We start from the raw sequence: 18,502 nt of genomic DNA, 5'->3' as shown, positions 1-18,502 counted from the left end.
CTCCCCCCTCCACCCTCCGCCCTCCGCCCTCCACCGGCAGGCTAGTTGATGTTTCTCCCTGCCTTCCCCTACCCTTGTTAAAACCTGGCTCTTGAGAAGGCAATTAAAGTTTCAGAGGGCTTGAAACTTGGAGAGTGGTTTGAGATGCTGACCCCTCTCCCACCCCAGGTGAAAGTTGTTTTGTTTTTGTTTTTGTTTGGGGATCAAAGGCACTATTTGGCCCCAAAAGAGTACGATTAATCAAGGTGCTTATATAAAAGAACCTCAACTCCCCCAATGCTAGATGAATTAAGCAGACTGCTTTTTTTTTCTTTTCTTGGCAAAGCAAGAAATCACTATAAATTAGCACACAGTAATGGCACACAAATTATGGAGTTGGTTCCAGGTGTTGTCATTTCCTTCTCCTTCCCTATAGAAGTGGGTTTAGAGAGCCTACTCTGGCCTTGGCCAAGGGAGGAGGGTGCCCCTTTCTCTCCTTGTTTTTTTTTTGAATAAAGCGTCATCGTGACGTGGTTTCCTGCTGCACTTGGTGGCTTGTTGCCTTTCTGTGAGCTGGGGTCGTGACTTTCTGTGCAAAGAGCAGAGTGGCAAGTGCGGCGTCTGCAGAGACTTTGGCATAGCCCTCTTGTCACCAGGAGAGTCCTTTCTCTACAGTCTGTCGCAACTAGGTGCGCAGGTTGATTTATTCCATGCCTTCACCTTTGGCTCACTCGTGTGAGCCTGAGAAGAGAGTGGCTTTGTGAAGGGCATCCCCATGCTGGCCTCTTCCCAAACAGCCCTCCTTTTGTCAGGAGTCGGCTGGGAGGGGACCTCAGCCCAACTGTGAAAATGTTTGTTTATACGGAGCCCCTGATGAGCCTTGGGAGTCTACCACCCTGTCCCCAGAAACAAAACAGAAAAAGGCTGGACTTTGCAGTCTTCTGTTTGAATTGTGCAGGTCTCTCTTAACGTTCAAAAGGCTAACCTGCAGGTGTGCTGTGTGTCTGCAGGTGCCAGTACGGCTGGCAAGGCCTATACTGTGATAAGTGCATCCCGCACCCGGGATGCGTCCATGGCATCTGCAACGAGCCCTGGCAGTGCCTCTGTGAGACCAACTGGGGCGGCCAGCTCTGTGACAAAGGTATGGCCCCTAGGGATGAGACCCAGGGTGGGATGCGGGCCTCGGGAGGAGTGTGGGATCTGGGGGTGGGATGGCAGTAATTTGGTTTTTAATTTTATTGGCAGGGGCTTTTATTCTGAATTCTCCTTGAATGCTGTGTGGGTTTTCTGGTTTTCTTTTTAAAAGACGATTGGGGCTAGAAACATGGCAGGTTCGCCACCTTCACAGGCATCTCTTAGTGACTCCAGGATCTTTTTGGCAGATCTCAATTACTGTGGGACCCATCAGCCGTGTCTCAACGGGGGAACTTGTAGCAACACAGGCCCTGACAAATATCAGTGTTCCTGCCCTGAGGGGTATTCAGGACCCAACTGTGAAATTGGTAAGTGGTCCAAGCTGAATGAGAGTCCTCTGTCTAATTTTTCTATACTCCGCCTTTAAAAAATATACTTAAGGACTTAAGGAAAAAAAAGTGGAAATAGCCTCCAAAGATAGGCCTTATCCCAGCCATTCTATAGGCTTTTGTAACTTTCAAGTCCCGAAGGTTTTTTGGATGATGTTGATTCATATAGGAGGCAGCGGGAGATGAAATGACCCCAGCTCTGCGATGTCTCAGAATGTGGTTAGAGACAGCTCAGTGAGAAAGATGACTTCCTTTCTTTCTTAGACACAGCAGGCTTCTATCCCACGCTTGCTTTTGGTTTTTGAAATATGCTTGCACTAGTGGCTGTGGTGTGGGATTCGGTTGGAGGGGCACGTGGGGAGGCAGTGGTGTGCAGGCATCCCTCGCTGACTGCCATCCTGGTTTTTGCAGCTGAGCACGCCTGCCTCTCTGATCCCTGCCACAACAGAGGCAGCTGTAAGGAGACCTCCCTGGGCTTTGAGTGTGAGTGTTCCCCAGGCTGGACCGGCCCCACGTGCTCTACAAGTAAGTCCAATTTTCAGCCTGTGTCCATTCTAAGGATCCTTGTGCCAAGATACCACGCTGGGGAGAGGTACCTAGGCTTGTCCAGTGTGATGTCTCAGCGGGAGAGGGGCGGGTGCAGGCATAAGTCTGGTAAGCAGTCTGGCGGCTTGTGTGTTTGGAAGTCCCCCAGCACCCCTATCCTGTCCCACTAAGGTAGTGCATGTATCTGTTCTTGGAAGGAACGTCCTCGTGGAATCGCTTGTTCCTTTGCATCTGCTTCCTGGAGCTGGCCACCTTCCAATTGTGGTTATTCTCCTTGCAGCCATGGAGAGGCTGCCTTCAGGGGAGGTTGTCACTCACTACTGGATTTTGTCATAGGGCCGGGGGCCCCAAAAGAAGAACCTGGCCTGCAGAGTTCCTTTGGCTGTGAGACAGGGCTGTATGTCAGAATCACCTGGGGTGCCTTACAGTGTAAATCTCTGGGTCCCCCAGATTCCCTCCAGAATCCGGGAGTCCATGGTCTCTGATAAACTTCTGAAATTCTGCAGTGCAGCCAGGCCTAAGAACCGCTGTCATCAGCACCCCAGGTGTGGTTATGGATGTGGATTTCTGGGGTCAGCTTGCCTGTGCTGGTCCTGGGCCCCCACCCATCACTTTCGGAACTCCAGCAGGCCACAGAAGCTCCTAGGGCCCTCTTTAAATGGCACAGTAGCAATTCCCGTCTCTGAGGGTTGTCATAAAGACACAAAAATGAATACTTGATAAATTGTCAGGAGTTCTCTCTGGTCAGAGCAGAAGTGGAGAATGCAGCCTCTAGGTGTGCTATTTTGGGCAAACTCTAAGCAAATAAGAAGAATAAGGTTTTCCACCTGAAAGAACTGTTTTTCCTTACTCCTTAGCTACTTCTGAGCCATGATGAAACTTTTCTTTAAAAATAAAGATTAGGCAGATAGAGATGTCCTGTGTTCCTCCTGGGCGGATGCTCTGTCAGGATCCAGCTGTCTTTCTCCCCACTACTTAGGTTGGGGATTACATGAACTGGGGCAGTGGGGGATTTAAAGCTAAAATCAAGGCTTCGGCCTTATCGTCACCGTCCCACTTGTCCTGCTGTAGCTTTCCTTGTAGCAGGTGTCTGGCTCTTCAATGACAGCCCCTCATGTGAGAGGTGATGTTAAAGGATGTAACTGTCAGATGGATTGAATTAAATTGTCAACCCCCTCCTTTTCTTGTTGACCAGACATTGATGACTGTTCTCCTAATAACTGTTCCCACGGCGGCACCTGCCAGGACCTGGTTAACGGATTTAAGTGTGTGTGCCCCCCACAATGGACTGGCAAAACATGCCAGTTAGGTAAGAAAATCCCTGCGACTGTAATTTTTATATCAAGGTTGGCTTTGATTGTCAAAGCCGTTACAGAAGACGAGCGTGTGGCCGGCAGTGTGAGTTCACACTCCATCATGCTAAGAAGTAATTTATTATCAAGAGTCTAGCAGGCCTGGGAGAAATAACTTGAATGCAAATGGACTAGCTCTTTTAGGCCCTGTGGGAAAGTCGTGGGATTCCTTGAACCATGTCAATCGTCTGTCCGAGGAGTGTTCAGCTGGGTTCCAAACGGGGATGATCTCATGAGGAATGAGCTGTCTGCATTCTTTTTGCCACATTTAAATCCCAGCAACTAGGCTGCACTGGGTTTTGCACAGAAATGCCTGGTGGCTTTCTGCTGTTCTGTTGGGGGCTGGTTAACTAGCAGCTGGAAAGTTATCAATTAGCGTTCTTATTGGATAATGGCTAGGGAGAGGGATCAGATGCTTAAAATAGCGGGAACCTCTAGTATCTTTTATTTAGCTAGCTTATTAAAATGTCTTATGTCTCAGACAAACTCTGGCCTGTTCTTTTCTTTTTTACAAGGTGGGGGAGATTCGGGTTGAACTTCATTTCTCATGCTCATCCCCATCTCCTTTCAGATGCAAATGAATGTGAGGCCAAACCTTGTGTAAACGCCAAATCCTGTAAGAATCTCATTGCCAGCTACTACTGCGACTGTCTTCCTGGCTGGATGGGTCAGAATTGTGACATAAGTGAGTGACTTTGTTTCCATTTTGATTTTCATGACACTTGGGTAGCCGACTTGCTGGTCTGTATTGAGGCTCCAGTCCTACGACTGGAGCAGTAGAAGAAAAACCTTAGAGTGGGAATGTTTTTTTGAGAGGGAGTGGTCAGTGCAGCAGTGAAAACAGACACTCATTTATCAGGCTCATTTAGCTGCTAAAACCAGCCATATTCTGATAATGTGGCTGAAACAATGATGTGAAGTTTCACTCCCTCATTCTGGAAGAATTAGGGAGGGTCCCCACCCAGCCTAATAACCTTATCTCACGGGAAGCACACAGGAAATCTGATTTGAAACTTATCTATCCTGAGCTGAGAAGGCTTTTCAATTAAGCCCAATTTCACTGTAAATTACCTCTTTAAAATGATGACTTATTTATTTTTTAGATATTAATGACTGCCTTGGCCAGTGTCAGAATGACGCCTCCTGTCGGGTATGTAAATCTTTGCTTAAATCAAAACTTTGACAATTGACAACAAATCTTTAGATTTGTGTGACACTGGGAGAGCTCTGTCCCTGTGAGATTTAAAACTTGGGTGAAAACGAGTCTCTCAGAAGTTTCACTAGGGCTTATGTTACCCCAGCCTCGTGGGAGTCATTTTGAAGGCATGCACGTAGAAATTCCTCTAACCATTTACAGAGGTTTGGCATTTGGCTATTTCAGTGAACCAGCAAAACCGCAACAGTCATGCTAAACCGCTGAAGCCCTGTGTTTGTGGAATACATAGAAAAAAAAGCACGTGTCTCTCTCTCTCCTTCTCCTCTTCCAGGATTTGGTTAATGGTTATCGCTGTATCTGTCCACCTGGCTATGCAGGCGATCACTGTGAGAGAGACATCGATGAATGTGCCAGCAACCCCTGTTTGAATGGGGGTCACTGTCAGAATGAAATCAACAGATTCCAGTGTCTGTGTCCCACTGGTTTCTCTGGAAACCTCTGTCAGGTGAGTGGTGGCAAAACCTCAGATGGCCAAGTTTTTACAGCAGAGCCGCTGCCTCCTCCACTTCCCCTTTATTCCTCCCTCAGCTCTTATGTCTGGAATTTCCTGACATCTGTTAACATCCTATTGATAACAGAGTCTCTGCTAGACAAATGCTGGTGGAAGGAGATATTGACGAATTATTTTCTTCTTAGTGTCTTCCTCTTTGTGTTCTATTTGGTTCCCTCCACCCCTTCTTGGGCTCCCTCTCCCACTCTGCTCCGTTGTTTCAAATATGGACATTGGCAGTCCCTAGGGCATGGAGATGTATCTTACAGGGTGTCTTCTAATAGAAACAGAAGGAACTGTCAGATTCCAGTGCCTGCTGCCCCAGAGAAGTTATCATGACACCTTTGTTTTACCCTGATCCCTCCCCCTTTTCCCTGTTCCTGATATTTGCAGCTGGACATCGATTATTGTGAGCCTAATCCCTGCCAGAACGGTGCCCAGTGCTACAACCGTGCCAGCGACTATTTCTGCAAGTGCCCCGAGGACTATGAGGGCAAGAACTGCTCACACCTGAAAGACCACTGCCGCACGACCCCGTGTGAAGGTACCTCCCTTCTCCTGGGACCTGGCTGTCTCCCGACTTTTTCCTTTTGTTCCCACTTACTACCGCTGCCCCTTGCTACACTTGAGAAGTAATGTATTGGTGAGGAGGACCTCTACAGTGAAATGATGCTGTCTGTGTAGCGGGCCGCAACACGTGGAAACAATCTATTCAGGCCTGCCAGTGGGAGAGCCATGTCTACAAGTAGCCCAGGGGAGAGAATGTGAAATCCATTTAGCATTCCTGTTCTGGGGTGGGCTGATGTGCAACGCTGAGGCAAATGCCTGAGAACAACACTGTCAACAGAACTTCCTGCAACGGCAGACTGGGGGAATGTTCTGTATCTGCACGGTCAGGTGTGGGAGCCCCAGGCAATGTAGACTGTGGCTACCGCAACTAGAAACTGCTTTTACTTCATTTTAGTTCATTTAAATGTAAATAGCCACATGTGGCCGGTGGCTGCTGTATTAGGTAGCACAACATTTAAAGCTTCTATAAGATTGTCCTTGAGCCTTGCTTAAGGTCAAAAAGGAAGTGAATAAAGCAGGTCCTTTTTCCTTAGCAAGTGTTTACCAAATTGGGTAGATGTCAAAGATAGCATGAAGGGGACTTGCAAGCGTGTGGGTTTTCCTGGTTGTGGAGGGAGAAAATGCTTTAAAACTCTTTGCCTGGAGTCTCGACTTTGCCACATCATAATGTGATGTGGCATGTTGCCAGTATCTTGGCTTCCCTGGGGAGTGTCTCATTAGCCAGAGGGTCCCTGTCTCCAGGAAAGTGGGCTTGGCCTAGGCCCTTGGCTTAGGAATGCTGCGTCTGTGGGTGCATGGCTGTGATCTGATCCCAAGCCTATCTTCTAGTGATTGACAGTTGCACAGTGGCCATGGCTTCCAACGACACACCTGAAGGGGTGCGATATATTTCCTCGAATGTCTGTGGTCCCCACGGGAAGTGCAAGAGTCAGTCGGGAGGCAAATTCACCTGTGACTGTAACAAAGGCTTCACGGGAACATACTGCCATGAAAGTAAGACTCCCTCATCCGGGAAGGGACCAGTGCTCCCCAGTCTGTCCCTGCCCCTGCGCCGCCCTGGGATCATTGGTGTTGAAAGTTTTTTCTTTTTTCTTTTTTTCTGGAGACCAAATTTCGCTGCTCTTGCCCAGGCTAGAGTGCAGTGGCGCGATCTTGGCTCACCGCAACCTTTGGCCTCCCAGGTTCAAGCGATTCTCCTGCCTGCCTCAGCCTTCCTCAGTAGCTGGGATTACAGGCATGTGCCACCATGCCCAGCTAATTTTGTATTTTTAGTAGAGATGGGGTTTCCCCATGTTGATCAGGCTGGTCTCAAACTCCCAACCTCAGATGATCCGCTCCCCCCCCCCCAACACACTCGGCCTCCCAAAGTGCTGGGATTACAGGTGTGAGCCACTGCGCCCCGCAGTGTTGAAATTGTTTTTTTTTTTCTCCCTCTGTCGCCCAGGCTGGAGTGCAGTGGCCGGATCTCAGCTCACTGCAAGCTCCGCCTCCTGGGTTTACGCCATTCTCCTGCCTCAGCCTCCTGAGTAGCTGGGACTACAGGCACCAGCCACCTCGCCCGGCTAGCTTTTTTTTTAAATTTTTTAGTAGAGATGGGGTTTCACCATGTTAGCCAGGATGGTCTCGAACTCCTGACCTCGTGATCCGCCCGTCTCGACCTCCCAAAGTGCTGGGATTACAGGCTTGAGCCACCGCGCCCGGCGAAATTGTTTTAATCAGAAACAGCAAGGCTGGGGAAGACCGGTCGAGGCTTATCCTTACATCTGGGATCTAAGACTGAGGTTGTGTTCAATTTACCAGATCACTCTGCCTCGGAGCCTCCATATCTATGTTGGAACATTCTGGAATGTTGCTAGGTTGGGTGGTTCCTCTTTAGGAGTTTCTTCCCCACTTTCACCAAGTACAGGTGACTGAATGCCCATGTGAGGGCATTAAGTGGGTAAGGCACTCTGGAAGCCTCTGCTTGATAAGCCGCCTGTCTAATTTGAGAAACAGCCCTGATGGAGGGTGGCAGGTGGAGGTGCCAGGTGCATTGTGTCAGGAGGGAGCCATGAAAACTGCTGAACAGTGCTTGTCTATGGCTTCACTTGTCCTTCAGCTCTTTTTTTTTTGCTTTGTTTGGTAGATATTAATGATTGTGAGAGCAACCCCTGTAGAAACGGTGGTACTTGCATCGATGGTGTCAACTCCTACAAGTGCATCTGTAGTGACGGCTGGGAGGGGGCCTACTGTGAAACCAGTGAGTCTGCCACTGTTTGGGGAGCTCTGGGATGTATGGGTCATGTTGGAGGGATCCCACCTCAATGTGGGAAATCTTTCTTTGTCCTGGAAATCTCTGGAAGCGAGACCCCAGTGATGTCTGCAATGGGACAGTATCACTTGTGTCTCATTTGCGTTTGAGTACTGATGACAGCTTATGGGGAGGAACTTCTGCTGAGGAGCTATAGAATTTGACTGTGTAATAAATATTCCTGCTTGCAAGGAAAGTCATATTTCTACTTTAATTTCATGGGACTTCCAGAGGCCCACCCCACATCTTGCCTAACTTGTGGCATTCAAAGTAACCTGGTTGGGAGCCCCTTTATTCCTGGAAAAGCCTGATTGTGTTAAAGTACTACGACTGTGGCTGTTCTCAGAATAGGGTGTTGGATGTAGCAGTAGGAAAGGCTTGGCTCTTGCCTGTCGTGAGTGGTCCTGGACTTGGTCTTCAGCCGATTGTCTCCTCTTTGATTCTAGATATTAATGACTGCAGCCAGAACCCCTGCCACAATGGGGGCACGTGTCGCGACCTGGTCAATGACTTCTACTGTGACTGTAAAAACGGGTGGAAAGGAAAGACCTGCCACTCACGTAAGTGGTAGTTGGCCTTGGATGCTATCTCTGAGACCCTTCCCTCTGTCTCCTGTGGGAGGGGGCCACTGGGACTCACACTGAGATATTTTCTTCCAGGTGACAGTCAGTGTGACGAGGCCACGTGCAACAATGGTGGCACCTGCTATGATGAGGGGGATGCTTTTAAGTGCATGTGTCCTGGCGGCTGGGAAGGAACCACCTGTAACATAGGTAACTTTCTGCCCCACATGGGATCTGCAGTGGGCATGGCCACCTGGGCGTGTCTGCTGGTTGGCCCCTGGAGCCTATGATATTTCTCTGGGCCTGGTTCTTGCCCCTCCAGACTGTTTCTGGATACTCAGGGAGGGTGGTCGTGTCTGCTCTTCTTTATAGCCCGAAACAGTAGCTGCCTGCCCAACCCCTGCCATAATGGGGGCACATGTGTGGTCAACGGCGAGTCCTTTACGTGCGTCTGCAAGGAAGGCTGGGAGGGACCCATCTGTGCTCAGAGTGAGTGTCCTCCCCCTTGAACTCTCCCAGGGCTGTCGGAGCAGATCCTGACACCCTTGGGGACTTGCAATGGAAACCAGAAGCAGAGCTGTTTGATGTCTGCTTTTGTATCACCTGGGTCTGCATTAATGACTTGATGGGATACAGCCCTGACCTGGGCATGAGAAAGTCGCCAATGAGATAAGTGGAGACAGATGGCGTCTCAGTTCCCAGCTCTGGGTCTGACCAGCAGCCTGTCTCCTTCCATTCTCACCCCCACCCCTATCCCCTACCAGGGCCTCTTCCTGTGTACATGTGTCCCACAGCAAAACTAAGTGTAGTGTGGGCCTGGTTCCAATTTAGCAAAGGTATTTTGCTGGTGTTAACTACGACTTTATCATTTGGGTATTAAGGAAATAAGTGGTGGTTTTACTTAGGGCTAAGACCGCTTTCCCTGTTGAAGGCCTCACTATTAAGTTGTCTTTTCTTTGCAGATACCAATGACTGCAGCCCTCATCCCTGGTAAGTGTGACATCCTTTTAAGCCAGCACTCGTCCAGTATCGTGTGTGTGTGTTTGTGTGTGTGTGTGTGTGTGTGTGTGTGTGTGTGTGTGTGTGTGTGAATCACCCAGGGATCGTGTTTAAAATGCAAGTTCTGAGTCAGGAGGTCTGGGGTGGGGCTTCAGACTGCTTTTCTAACAAGCTCCCAGGTGAAGCGATCCTGCTGCTCTATGGACCACACTTTAATTAGCCAGCTTGTGTCCTCATTTAGAGCAGTGATTTTTCAACCTTGGCTGCACACCAGAATCACCTGGGAGCTTTTAAAAATCCCACTGCCTGGGCTGCAACCAAGACCTATGAAATTAGACTTTCTGGGGGTGGGACCCAGGCATCGGTATTCTTTAAAGTTCCCCAGGCAATAGCCATGAGGTGAGAGCCACTGACTGTAACTGGTGACATGCGAGTGATTGGCAGCCAGAATAATGGACTGGGAGGTTGGTAACCAAGGCGGTCTTTGCTTTCTCAGTTACAACAGCGGCACCTGTGTGGATGGAGACAACTGGTACCGGTGCGAATGTGCCCCGGGTTTTGCTGGACCTGACTGCAGAATAAGTAAGGACTGTCCCTGTCTGATTTTCCCAATGGCTTTACCCCTTCATTCCATACCTCAGCCCGAGACTTTCATCTTTAAAAACAAAGCCACCATTCCGTTTAAGTAGCTCTCAGAGAGCAAAGGATCTCCCTCTTCCAGCTAGGATTAAGATTTCCCAGGCTGGTCCTCCCAGGTACCTGCTGGTGGTTCCCTGGGTGGTGTCGCCCTCCTTGTTCTTGGGGAGAGAGTGCCAGCCACAGAATCTGATGATTACACTGGGGTCCTGAAGAAAGTGTGTGCATTTCCCCATGACTAACATGAAATTATGGGCAAGCAGATGTAACCGCAGCTACACTGGTATAGGATAGAGCTAATACAAACGGAAGGGAGGACGACTGTGGCTTCCAGAGGCTTGTCTCTGTTGGGTCTGATCAGGCCCTGGAGAAATGACTAAAATAGGAAAATACGGGCAGGCAATGCAATTTTTCAAGAAGTTTAAAACGTATTATTTCGAGCCTTTTCTCTACTTTTTTTTTTTTTTTTTTTACAAGCCCTTTCTCTTACAGAACAAAAAAAGGTGCTAGAGTAGTTATGGTTTGATTCTTGTACCCAAATTGTCTGAAATTTTACTGGTGCTTGAAATCCAAGTCTGGGATTAACTAGTCTTCAGCACTAGATGGGGGCAGGTTGTATCTGTTTCATGTTTCTAAATAAACAGTTGGCAAACTGTGGCCTAGGGGCTGTCTCCAGCCCACTGTCTGTTTTTATAAATACAGTTTTCTTGGCATACAGCCACACATTCATTTAAGCATTGTCTATGGCTACTTTCATGATACCACAAGAGTTGAATAGTTGTGACAGAGACTATATACTCCACAAAGCCCGACATGTTTACCGTCTCACCCTTTCCAGGAAACTTTGCCAGGCTTGCTGTAAACTGCACTGTCAGAGAAAGGAATCAAATTAAAAATTGCTGCCTCCCAAAATGGTTCTCCACTGTTAGAATTCAGGATGGTGGCGGCCCTTGGGGGCCAATGATGAGAGGTTTTTGCAATAGATGATCTGTTTCTTCTTTTGGATGCTGCTTACCTGAGTGAAAATTCATCAAGCTTATGATAATATGCTTTTCTAGTACATTATGTCAATAAAAATCTCAAAACATTGCTACAAACCATCAGTCCCTAAACTTGAACTCCATTTCTTCTAGACATCAATGAATGCCAGTCTTCACCTTGTGCCTTTGGAGCCACCTGTGTGGATGAGATCAATGGCTACCGGTGTATCTGCCCTCCAGGGCACAGTGGTGCCAAGTGCCAGGAAGGTATGTGTGCCAGGCTCCAGCTGCCCATGGGTCTTCTGGGGTGAGTGACCTTTGCAGTCACCATTTTGACTTTTCGCAAATAAGCCACTGTGCTCAGGGAGGGAACACACAGTGGGGGGCTGCAAGGAAAGGGAAACGTGAAGAGTCTTCCCCAAAACAGGTAGCTGTTTTTGGTCAGCTATTGCCACAGTACTGTGTACCAAACCATCCCAAACTGCTGTGGCTTGCAGCAAGCATTATTTTTACTGCTTACGATATGCAGCATGGGCAGAAAGATTGTGCTGTGGGTTGGGTTCAGTTCGGCCAGTGGCTGTGTCTGGGGCATATTCCTTTCGTTGCCAATGGTAGGCGTGCAAGAGGCTGGTCACAGGCTCTGCTTACATCACATCTGCTAATGTTACATTGGCCAGAGCAGGTCTTGTGGCCAAGCGCAGAGCCAGCAAAGGTAGGAAGTATACATGCTGTTACTGTGGGAAGAATGATCTTAACATGGCAAAGGGCACAGGTGTAACCATTTCATAACAGGGACCAAAGAATTGAACCCTGATCCGGTTCACAGAAAAATAAACTGCTCACCAGTCTCCACCTGTCAGTTTCAGGGAGACCTTGCATCACCATGGGGAGTGTGATACCAGATGGGGCCAAATGGGATGATGACTGTAATACCTGCCAATGCCTGAATGGACGGATCGCCTGCTCAAAGGTAGGACATGATGGCTGCCGCAATTCACCTGTGTTCTGGAATCAGGGGTGAGCATGCCTGCTAAGCTGCCAGCTTCTGTTTTTCTCCAGGTCTGGTGTGGCCCTCGACCATGCCTGCTCCACAAAGGGCACAGCGAGTGCCCCAGCGGGCAGAGCTGCATCCCCATCCTGGACGACCAGTGCTTCGTCCACCCCTGCACTGGTGTGGGCGAGTGTCGGTCTTCCAGTCTCCAGCCGGTGAAGACGAAGTGCACCTCTGACTCCTATTACCAGGATAACTGTGCGAACATCACATTTACCTTTAACAAGGAGATGATGTCACCAGTACGTAACAAGTTTTTATTTTTATTTTGGAATGGTGGATGTCTGCTTGCTTGCTTTAAAGGAGGAATGTCATGAGCTAGGATCTAGTTCTCCCTAGCCTCAATTCCTGTCTTATAGTAAAGTGAGCTTGAACTTAGCCCAGCCTCAAAGAGAACATCTCAGCCTTTTGTTCTTCCTCTCAATCTTACACGTGTGTGGGTTTTTAAAATCGTTACAGGGTCTTACTACAGAGCACATTTGCAGTGAATTGCGAAATTTGAATATTTTGAAGAATGTTTCCGCTGAATATTCAATCTACATCGCTTGTGAGCCTTCCCCTTCAGCGAACAATGAAATACATGTGGCCATTGTAAGTATAAGACCCATTCACACCTCACTATTCTGACTACAAGGCAGTTAACAAACTTCGGTTAACCAGTGTCTGAATGGAGCAAATTCACTGACAAAAAGCTTTGCAGACACAGATTGTCAAGTAATTTTGAAGAAAGGCTGCTTTGAATATTCCCCTGACTCTCAAGTCTGATCATTCTTTTTCCAGTCTGCTGAAGATATACGGGATGATGGAAACCCGATCAAGGAAATCACTGACAAAATAATTGATCTTGTTAGTAAACGTGATGGAAACAGCTCGCTCATTGCTGCTGTTGCAGAAGTGAGAGTTCAGAGGCGGCCTCTGAAGAACAGAACAGGTAGGTGTCAAGTGGGACTAGTTTATTTGTGTGATGACAGACGATCTCATTACACTTCAATAAAGCCATCAGGTCGGGGGATTACTTGGCAGTGTCCTACCCTTGCAGGAGCTCCCAATTTAACAGAACTGAGGGCAGCCTACTTGACTACGGTCACATGGCCCATGGGAATAGAGATCTGCCTCATATTTTCTTTCCCAACACACTATGCAATGTTCCCTGCAGAACAGGTATTGTGCCTAGATCCATGACAAAGCCCTAGGACACTGCTTGTCCTTTGGCCTTGAGTTTGAAGCTGTACAAAGCCTGACTTGGCATTTAGGTGTCCTGGGACAGCCCAGCCACTGCTGAGGGCTGTGAGGCTTGATGGCCCTGCAGGATGTCCAGGCTTCCCTCCTGAGGATCTCGAGCACTGTTTCAGCCAAGAGAGAGATTGGGCATGGAGCCATGGCACGTTTGAGCTGTCTGTGCTAATTTGAATCGCGTTTCTAGTTCTGAAAACTGACTCCTGTACTGAGCTGCCTCAGTAGCCAGACTTAACAAGACACTGCTCTCCCCATGTGAAGTCAAAGAACCTGTAGGAGCTGCTGCTTCACCCAGTTTCTCCAGGGATAAGAGTATCAAGGTCTACAGGGGCTTGATCCCAGCATTTGCTTATCAAGTTGTGAAGTGACCATATGCAATGATGAAAAGGGACTTGTCCCTGTGGCCCCCCTCTGAGGGACAAAGGGCAGGAGAACCACTGTTGGTATTCTTTTGTTCCTGCGGTGATGCTTTTTTCTTTCTTTCTTGGAGAGTTAATTGGTTTTGTGCCTGCCTTACAGATTTCCTGGTTCCCTTGCTGAGCTCTGTCTTAACCGTGGCTTGGATCTGTTGCTTGGTGACGGCCTTCTACTGGTGCTTGCGGAAGCGGAGGAAGCCGGGCAGCCACACACACTCGGCCTCCGAGGACAACACCACCAACAACGTGCGGGAGCAGCTGAACCAGATCAAAAACCCCATTGAGAAACATGGGGCCAACACCGTCCCCATCAAGGATTACGAGAACAAGAACTCCAAAATGTCTAAAATAAGGACACACAACTCCGAAGTAGAAGAGGACGACATGGACAAACACCAGCAGAAGGCCCGGTTTGCCAAGCAGCCGGCGTACACGCTGGTAGACAGAGAAGAGAAGCCCCCCAACAGCACGCCGACAAAACACCCAAACTGGACAAACAAACAGGACAACAGAGACTTGGAAAGTGCCCAGAGCTTAAACCGGATGGAGTACATCGTATAGCAGACCGCGGGCACCACTGCCGCTAGGTAGAGTCTGAGGGCTTGTAGTTCTTTAAACTGTCGTGTCATACTCGAGTCTGAGGCTGTTGTTGACTTAGAATCCCTGTGTTAATTTAAGTTTTGACAAGCTGGCTTACACTGGCAATGGTAGTTTCTGTGGTTGGCTGGGAAATCGAGTGCCGCATCTCACAGCTATGCAAAAAGCTAGTCGACAGTACCCTGGTTGTCTGTCCCCCTGCAGCCGACACGTCTCGGATCGGGCTCCCAGGAGCCTGCCCAGCCCCCTGCTCTTTGAGCTCCCACTTCTGCCAGATGTCCTAATGGTGATGCAGTCTTAGATCATAGTTTTATTTATATTTATTGACTCTTGAGTTGTTTTTGTATATTGGTTTTATGATGACGTACAAGTAGTTCTGTATTTGAAAGTGCCTTTGCAGCTCAGAACCACAGCAACGATCACAAATGACTTTATTATTTATTTTTTTTATTGTATTTTTGTTGTTGGGGGAGGGGAGACTTTGATGTCAGCAGTTGCTGGTAAAATGAAGAATTTAAAGAAGAAAAAAATGTCAAAAGTAGAACTTTGTATAGTTATGTAAATAATTCTTTTTTATTAATCACTGTGTATATTTGATTTATTAACTTAATAAGAGCCTTAAAACATCATTCCTTTTATTTATATGTATGTGTTTAGAATTGAAGGTTTTGATAGCATTGTAAGTGTATGGCTTTTTTTTTTTTTTAATTCTTCTCATTACTTGTTGCCTATAAGCCAAAATTAAGGTGTTTGAAAATAGTTTATTTTAAAACAATAGGATGGGCTTCCGTGCCCAGAATACTGATGGAATTTTTTTGTACGATGTCAGATGTTTAAAACACCTTCTATAGCATCACTTAAAACACGTTTTAAGGACTGACTGAGGCAGTTTGAGGATTAGTCTAGAACAGGTTTTTTGTTTTTTTGTTTTTCTGCTTTAGACTTGAAAAGAGACAGGCAGGTGATCTGCTGCAGAGCAGTAAGGGAACAAGTTGAGCTATGACTTAACGTAGCCAAAATGTGAGTGGTTGAATATGATTAAAAACATCAAATTAATTGTGTGAAGTTGGAAGCACACAAATCTTACTTTGTAAATTCTGATTTCTTTTCACCATTCGTACGTAATACTGAACCACTTGTAGAATTGATTTTTTTTTTTAATCTTCTGCATTTAGGGAGTATTCTAATAAGCTAGTTGAATACTTGAACCATAAAATGTCCAGTAAGATCACTGTTTAGATTTGCCATAGAGTACACTGCCTGCCTTAAGTGAGGAAATCAAAGTGCTATTACGAAGTTCAAGATCAAAAAGGCTTATAAAACAGAGTAATCTTGTTGGTTCACCATTGAGACCGTGAAGATACTTTGTGTTGTCCTATTAGTGTTATATGAACATAAAAATGCATCTTTGATGTGTTGTTCTTGGCAATAAATTTTGAAAAGTAATATTTATTAAATTTTTTTGTATGAAAACATGGAACAGTGTGGCCTCTTCTGAGCTTACGTAGTTCTACCCGGCTTTGCCGTGTGCATCTGCCACCCCGCTGAGTCTGTTCTGGTAATCCGGGGTATAATAGGCTCTGCCTAACAGGCATGGAGGAAGAACTGAAAGGCTTTTCAACCACAAAGCTCATCTGAAGTTCTCAAAGACCTGGGGCTGCTGTAAAGCTGGAGCTGTGGGAGCCCCATCTAGGGGAGCCTTGATTCCCTTGTTATTCAACAGCAAGTGTGAATACTGCTTGAATAAACACCACTGGATTAATGGCCTGTAGTGTGGAGGTGAATTGTTTGTGAGCAATCAGGGGAACTGGCCACCGCACTGAAAGGGTTTTAAAGGGTTTGGAATTGGTGTTGGGAAATGAGCAGGGAGATTTAATGTCTGCCTTTTTTTTTCCCTGGCTACTTAGATTCATATTAATGTCCTGTTGTAAGGGTGTGGTCTGAAATGACTCTTGTGCACATTTACCCATGGGGTGGTTTCCTCACGGCACAGGAGGTGGTAGTTGCAAGCTTCTGGCGTTCGGGCTCATCACTCATCACCTTGCTCCCAGGGAATGAGTGTTCTGGCCTCACCATGCAGCCTTGGAGTGCTGGTGTTCTGGTCTTCTGTGAGGTTCCAGAGTTGGGGCTGTCCTCACCTGTCACGGGCAGGAGAGCTCTGGTTCTCTCACTTGTGGCTGGTGGAGGCCCTGCCCCCGCATCGCGTGGTGGGGTGTGGGATAAGCTTTGCCTCTGGTACCTCTGCGGAAGGAAAGAGCTGTGGTAACAAGCACATGGACAGCTTCCAGCAGCCGTGCAGAGTCACCAGGAGTTCCCTGCTTCTGGTTAGGAAAGCCAAAGCTCACCCTTCTCAGAGCCATCCCCCAGTGCTTCAACATTCAGGCCTGTCCACACACGTCCAGTTTTCATATAACTGGCACAGCAAACTTTGGAGGAAAAGCTGATGGAAATATTTTTCTTTGTTCTCGGGAAAGCTTTTATTTTTTCTTCTAGGCTTGGAGTTATGCTAAGGAACATCTTGATTAAGAATGAAAGATGGGCTTTAAGTGTTCTGGGCTCCCTGTGCATGAGCAGAGACCATCAAGGGATTCGGGGTTGTAACAACCCAAAGAGTGGCCAACACCATTTTGGCTTATTGGGGAGGTAGCCTGAAGGGCCTGGACAGTGAAGAGTTGAGGTTTCCATGACATCTTGCTCTACCCTAGCGTAGCTCTGCTTTGTCACTAATGTCTGCCAGTAGACAGCTGGGTTTCTGTAAGGTGGGGTCAGAGGGAGGGAGAAGTGTAGATTCTACTGGACAGGGGACAGTCATTTCGCAGCAGTGGAGTCAAACACTATCCTGAAGCAAAACCTTGTTCTGATGGTTTGTAAACTTGGATTCTGCAGGACCCCAGAATTCCTTGGGTGGCTGCCAGATGCTTTTGTGCCAAGAAAAAAAAAAAAAAAAGTTGAATGAGCCTCTGCAATTCTTTATTCCAGGAGGGAAGGGATCTTGGGATTCATGGGTGGTGTCTTAACTCACCTTCTGTCAGGGACACCCGTGGTATTGGGAGGGCATAGATCAGCCTCTTCTAGACATGCCTCAGTGCCAGGACTTTAATTGTGAAGGGTGAATTTTCCCCTTCAGGAACAAGGAAGCAGGCAGTGGTGCTCTGGTTATCCTTGGGGGTTAGGGAAGTACAGAGGAAGGGACTCAGTGCCTTTACCATTCATTCCCCAGGAACACTCTGGGCTCTCTTTAAAGGGGCCCTGGAAGGCCCCTGAAATTTTCAGTCCAGAAACTTGGCTAACTAGAACTCTAGCATTAGAATATCCCACGAAACTCTAGGAAAGAACACTTAAAGCTGGTGTGTTTAGGATGGGAAGCTCTGTCCTGAGATTCTATGCTTACATGATATAGAATTTGAATAGAAAGTGGAGGGGAGGATACATCTTAATTGACTAAAAGCCAAATGAGACTGATGATTTGCGAGAGGGTTTACAATTTTAAGATGCAGATTCCCAGGCCCGGTCCATGACCCTGTTAGACCAGATGCACCAGAAGTGGAGCCTGGGAATCTGAATTTTTGACAAGCTCGCTCTTCTTCCCCCACTCATGCACTCTAAAATTGAGAGCGACTCTGCTAAAGTGCTACAGTACCAGTTCTTAACTAATTATAATGTTTTTCCTCCTTGTTAAACTGAATTAAATAGCCTGGAAGCCAGTTTGTTGCTAAATTGCCACCTGACATCATTTTTAAGTAAAATAATTACACTGCTCCTTGAGCAAGTTGTGGTCTAAGTGCTTCATGCCTATTAGCTGATCCGAGGGGTCAGTGAGTCAAAATTAACTTATTCTGTAATATTTCTTACGTAGCAAGGAGCCAAATGGGCCAGAGCGTGGGTTTCCCACCTTTCCAAATGGCTTACACCTGTGTGCTCGTGCTCCAACGTGAGCAAATGTGCAGCAAAAAACCAGTTGCCTTTAAAGGAAAAAAAAAGTTCTACAGGCCTATCGGGCTTTGAAACTTGGGCTGAGCGATGCTCCACCATTTCCGTTTCAACTGTGGGTCTCTTTC

At 47.4% G+C, this 18,502-nt stretch overlaps 1 protein-coding gene across 1 annotated transcript in view; it reads left to right on the top strand.

Moving 5' to 3' along the window:
• The window catches only part of JAG1 (jagged canonical Notch ligand 1), a 37,000-nt gene extending 20,789 nt beyond the window's left edge, over positions 1 to 16,211 (top strand). The window contains exons 6-26 of the mRNA XM_017869175.1: positions 990 to 1,120; positions 1,362 to 1,481; positions 1,914 to 2,027; positions 3,244 to 3,357; positions 3,972 to 4,085; positions 4,504 to 4,550; positions 4,888 to 5,061; positions 5,500 to 5,650; positions 6,505 to 6,669; positions 7,802 to 7,915; positions 8,413 to 8,526; positions 8,626 to 8,739; positions 8,902 to 9,018; positions 9,492 to 9,519; positions 10,025 to 10,110; positions 11,298 to 11,411; positions 12,005 to 12,114; positions 12,204 to 12,437; positions 12,655 to 12,786; positions 12,976 to 13,126; positions 13,951 to 16,211. Of these exons, the coding sequence (XP_017724664.1) occupies positions 990 to 1,120; positions 1,362 to 1,481; positions 1,914 to 2,027; positions 3,244 to 3,357; positions 3,972 to 4,085; positions 4,504 to 4,550; positions 4,888 to 5,061; positions 5,500 to 5,650; positions 6,505 to 6,669; positions 7,802 to 7,915; positions 8,413 to 8,526; positions 8,626 to 8,739; positions 8,902 to 9,018; positions 9,492 to 9,519; positions 10,025 to 10,110; positions 11,298 to 11,411; positions 12,005 to 12,114; positions 12,204 to 12,437; positions 12,655 to 12,786; positions 12,976 to 13,126; positions 13,951 to 14,408 (2,902 nt within the window). The 3' untranslated portion in view covers positions 14,409 to 16,211. The remainder of the gene's footprint in view (positions 1 to 989; positions 1,121 to 1,361; positions 1,482 to 1,913; positions 2,028 to 3,243; positions 3,358 to 3,971; positions 4,086 to 4,503; positions 4,551 to 4,887; positions 5,062 to 5,499; positions 5,651 to 6,504; positions 6,670 to 7,801; positions 7,916 to 8,412; positions 8,527 to 8,625; positions 8,740 to 8,901; positions 9,019 to 9,491; positions 9,520 to 10,024; positions 10,111 to 11,297; positions 11,412 to 12,004; positions 12,115 to 12,203; positions 12,438 to 12,654; positions 12,787 to 12,975; positions 13,127 to 13,950) is intronic.
• Positions 16,212 to 18,502: the final 2,291 nt, after the last annotated feature.

Source organism: Rhinopithecus bieti, unplaced genomic scaffold (genome assembly GCF_001698545.2).
Source record: "Rhinopithecus bieti isolate Rb0 unplaced genomic scaffold, ASM169854v2 scaffold_8, whole genome shotgun sequence".
NCBI classification, from domain to species: Eukaryota; Metazoa; Chordata; class Mammalia; order Primates; family Cercopithecidae; genus Rhinopithecus; species Rhinopithecus bieti.
This window is presented reverse-complemented; position numbering and strand designations above follow the sequence as displayed.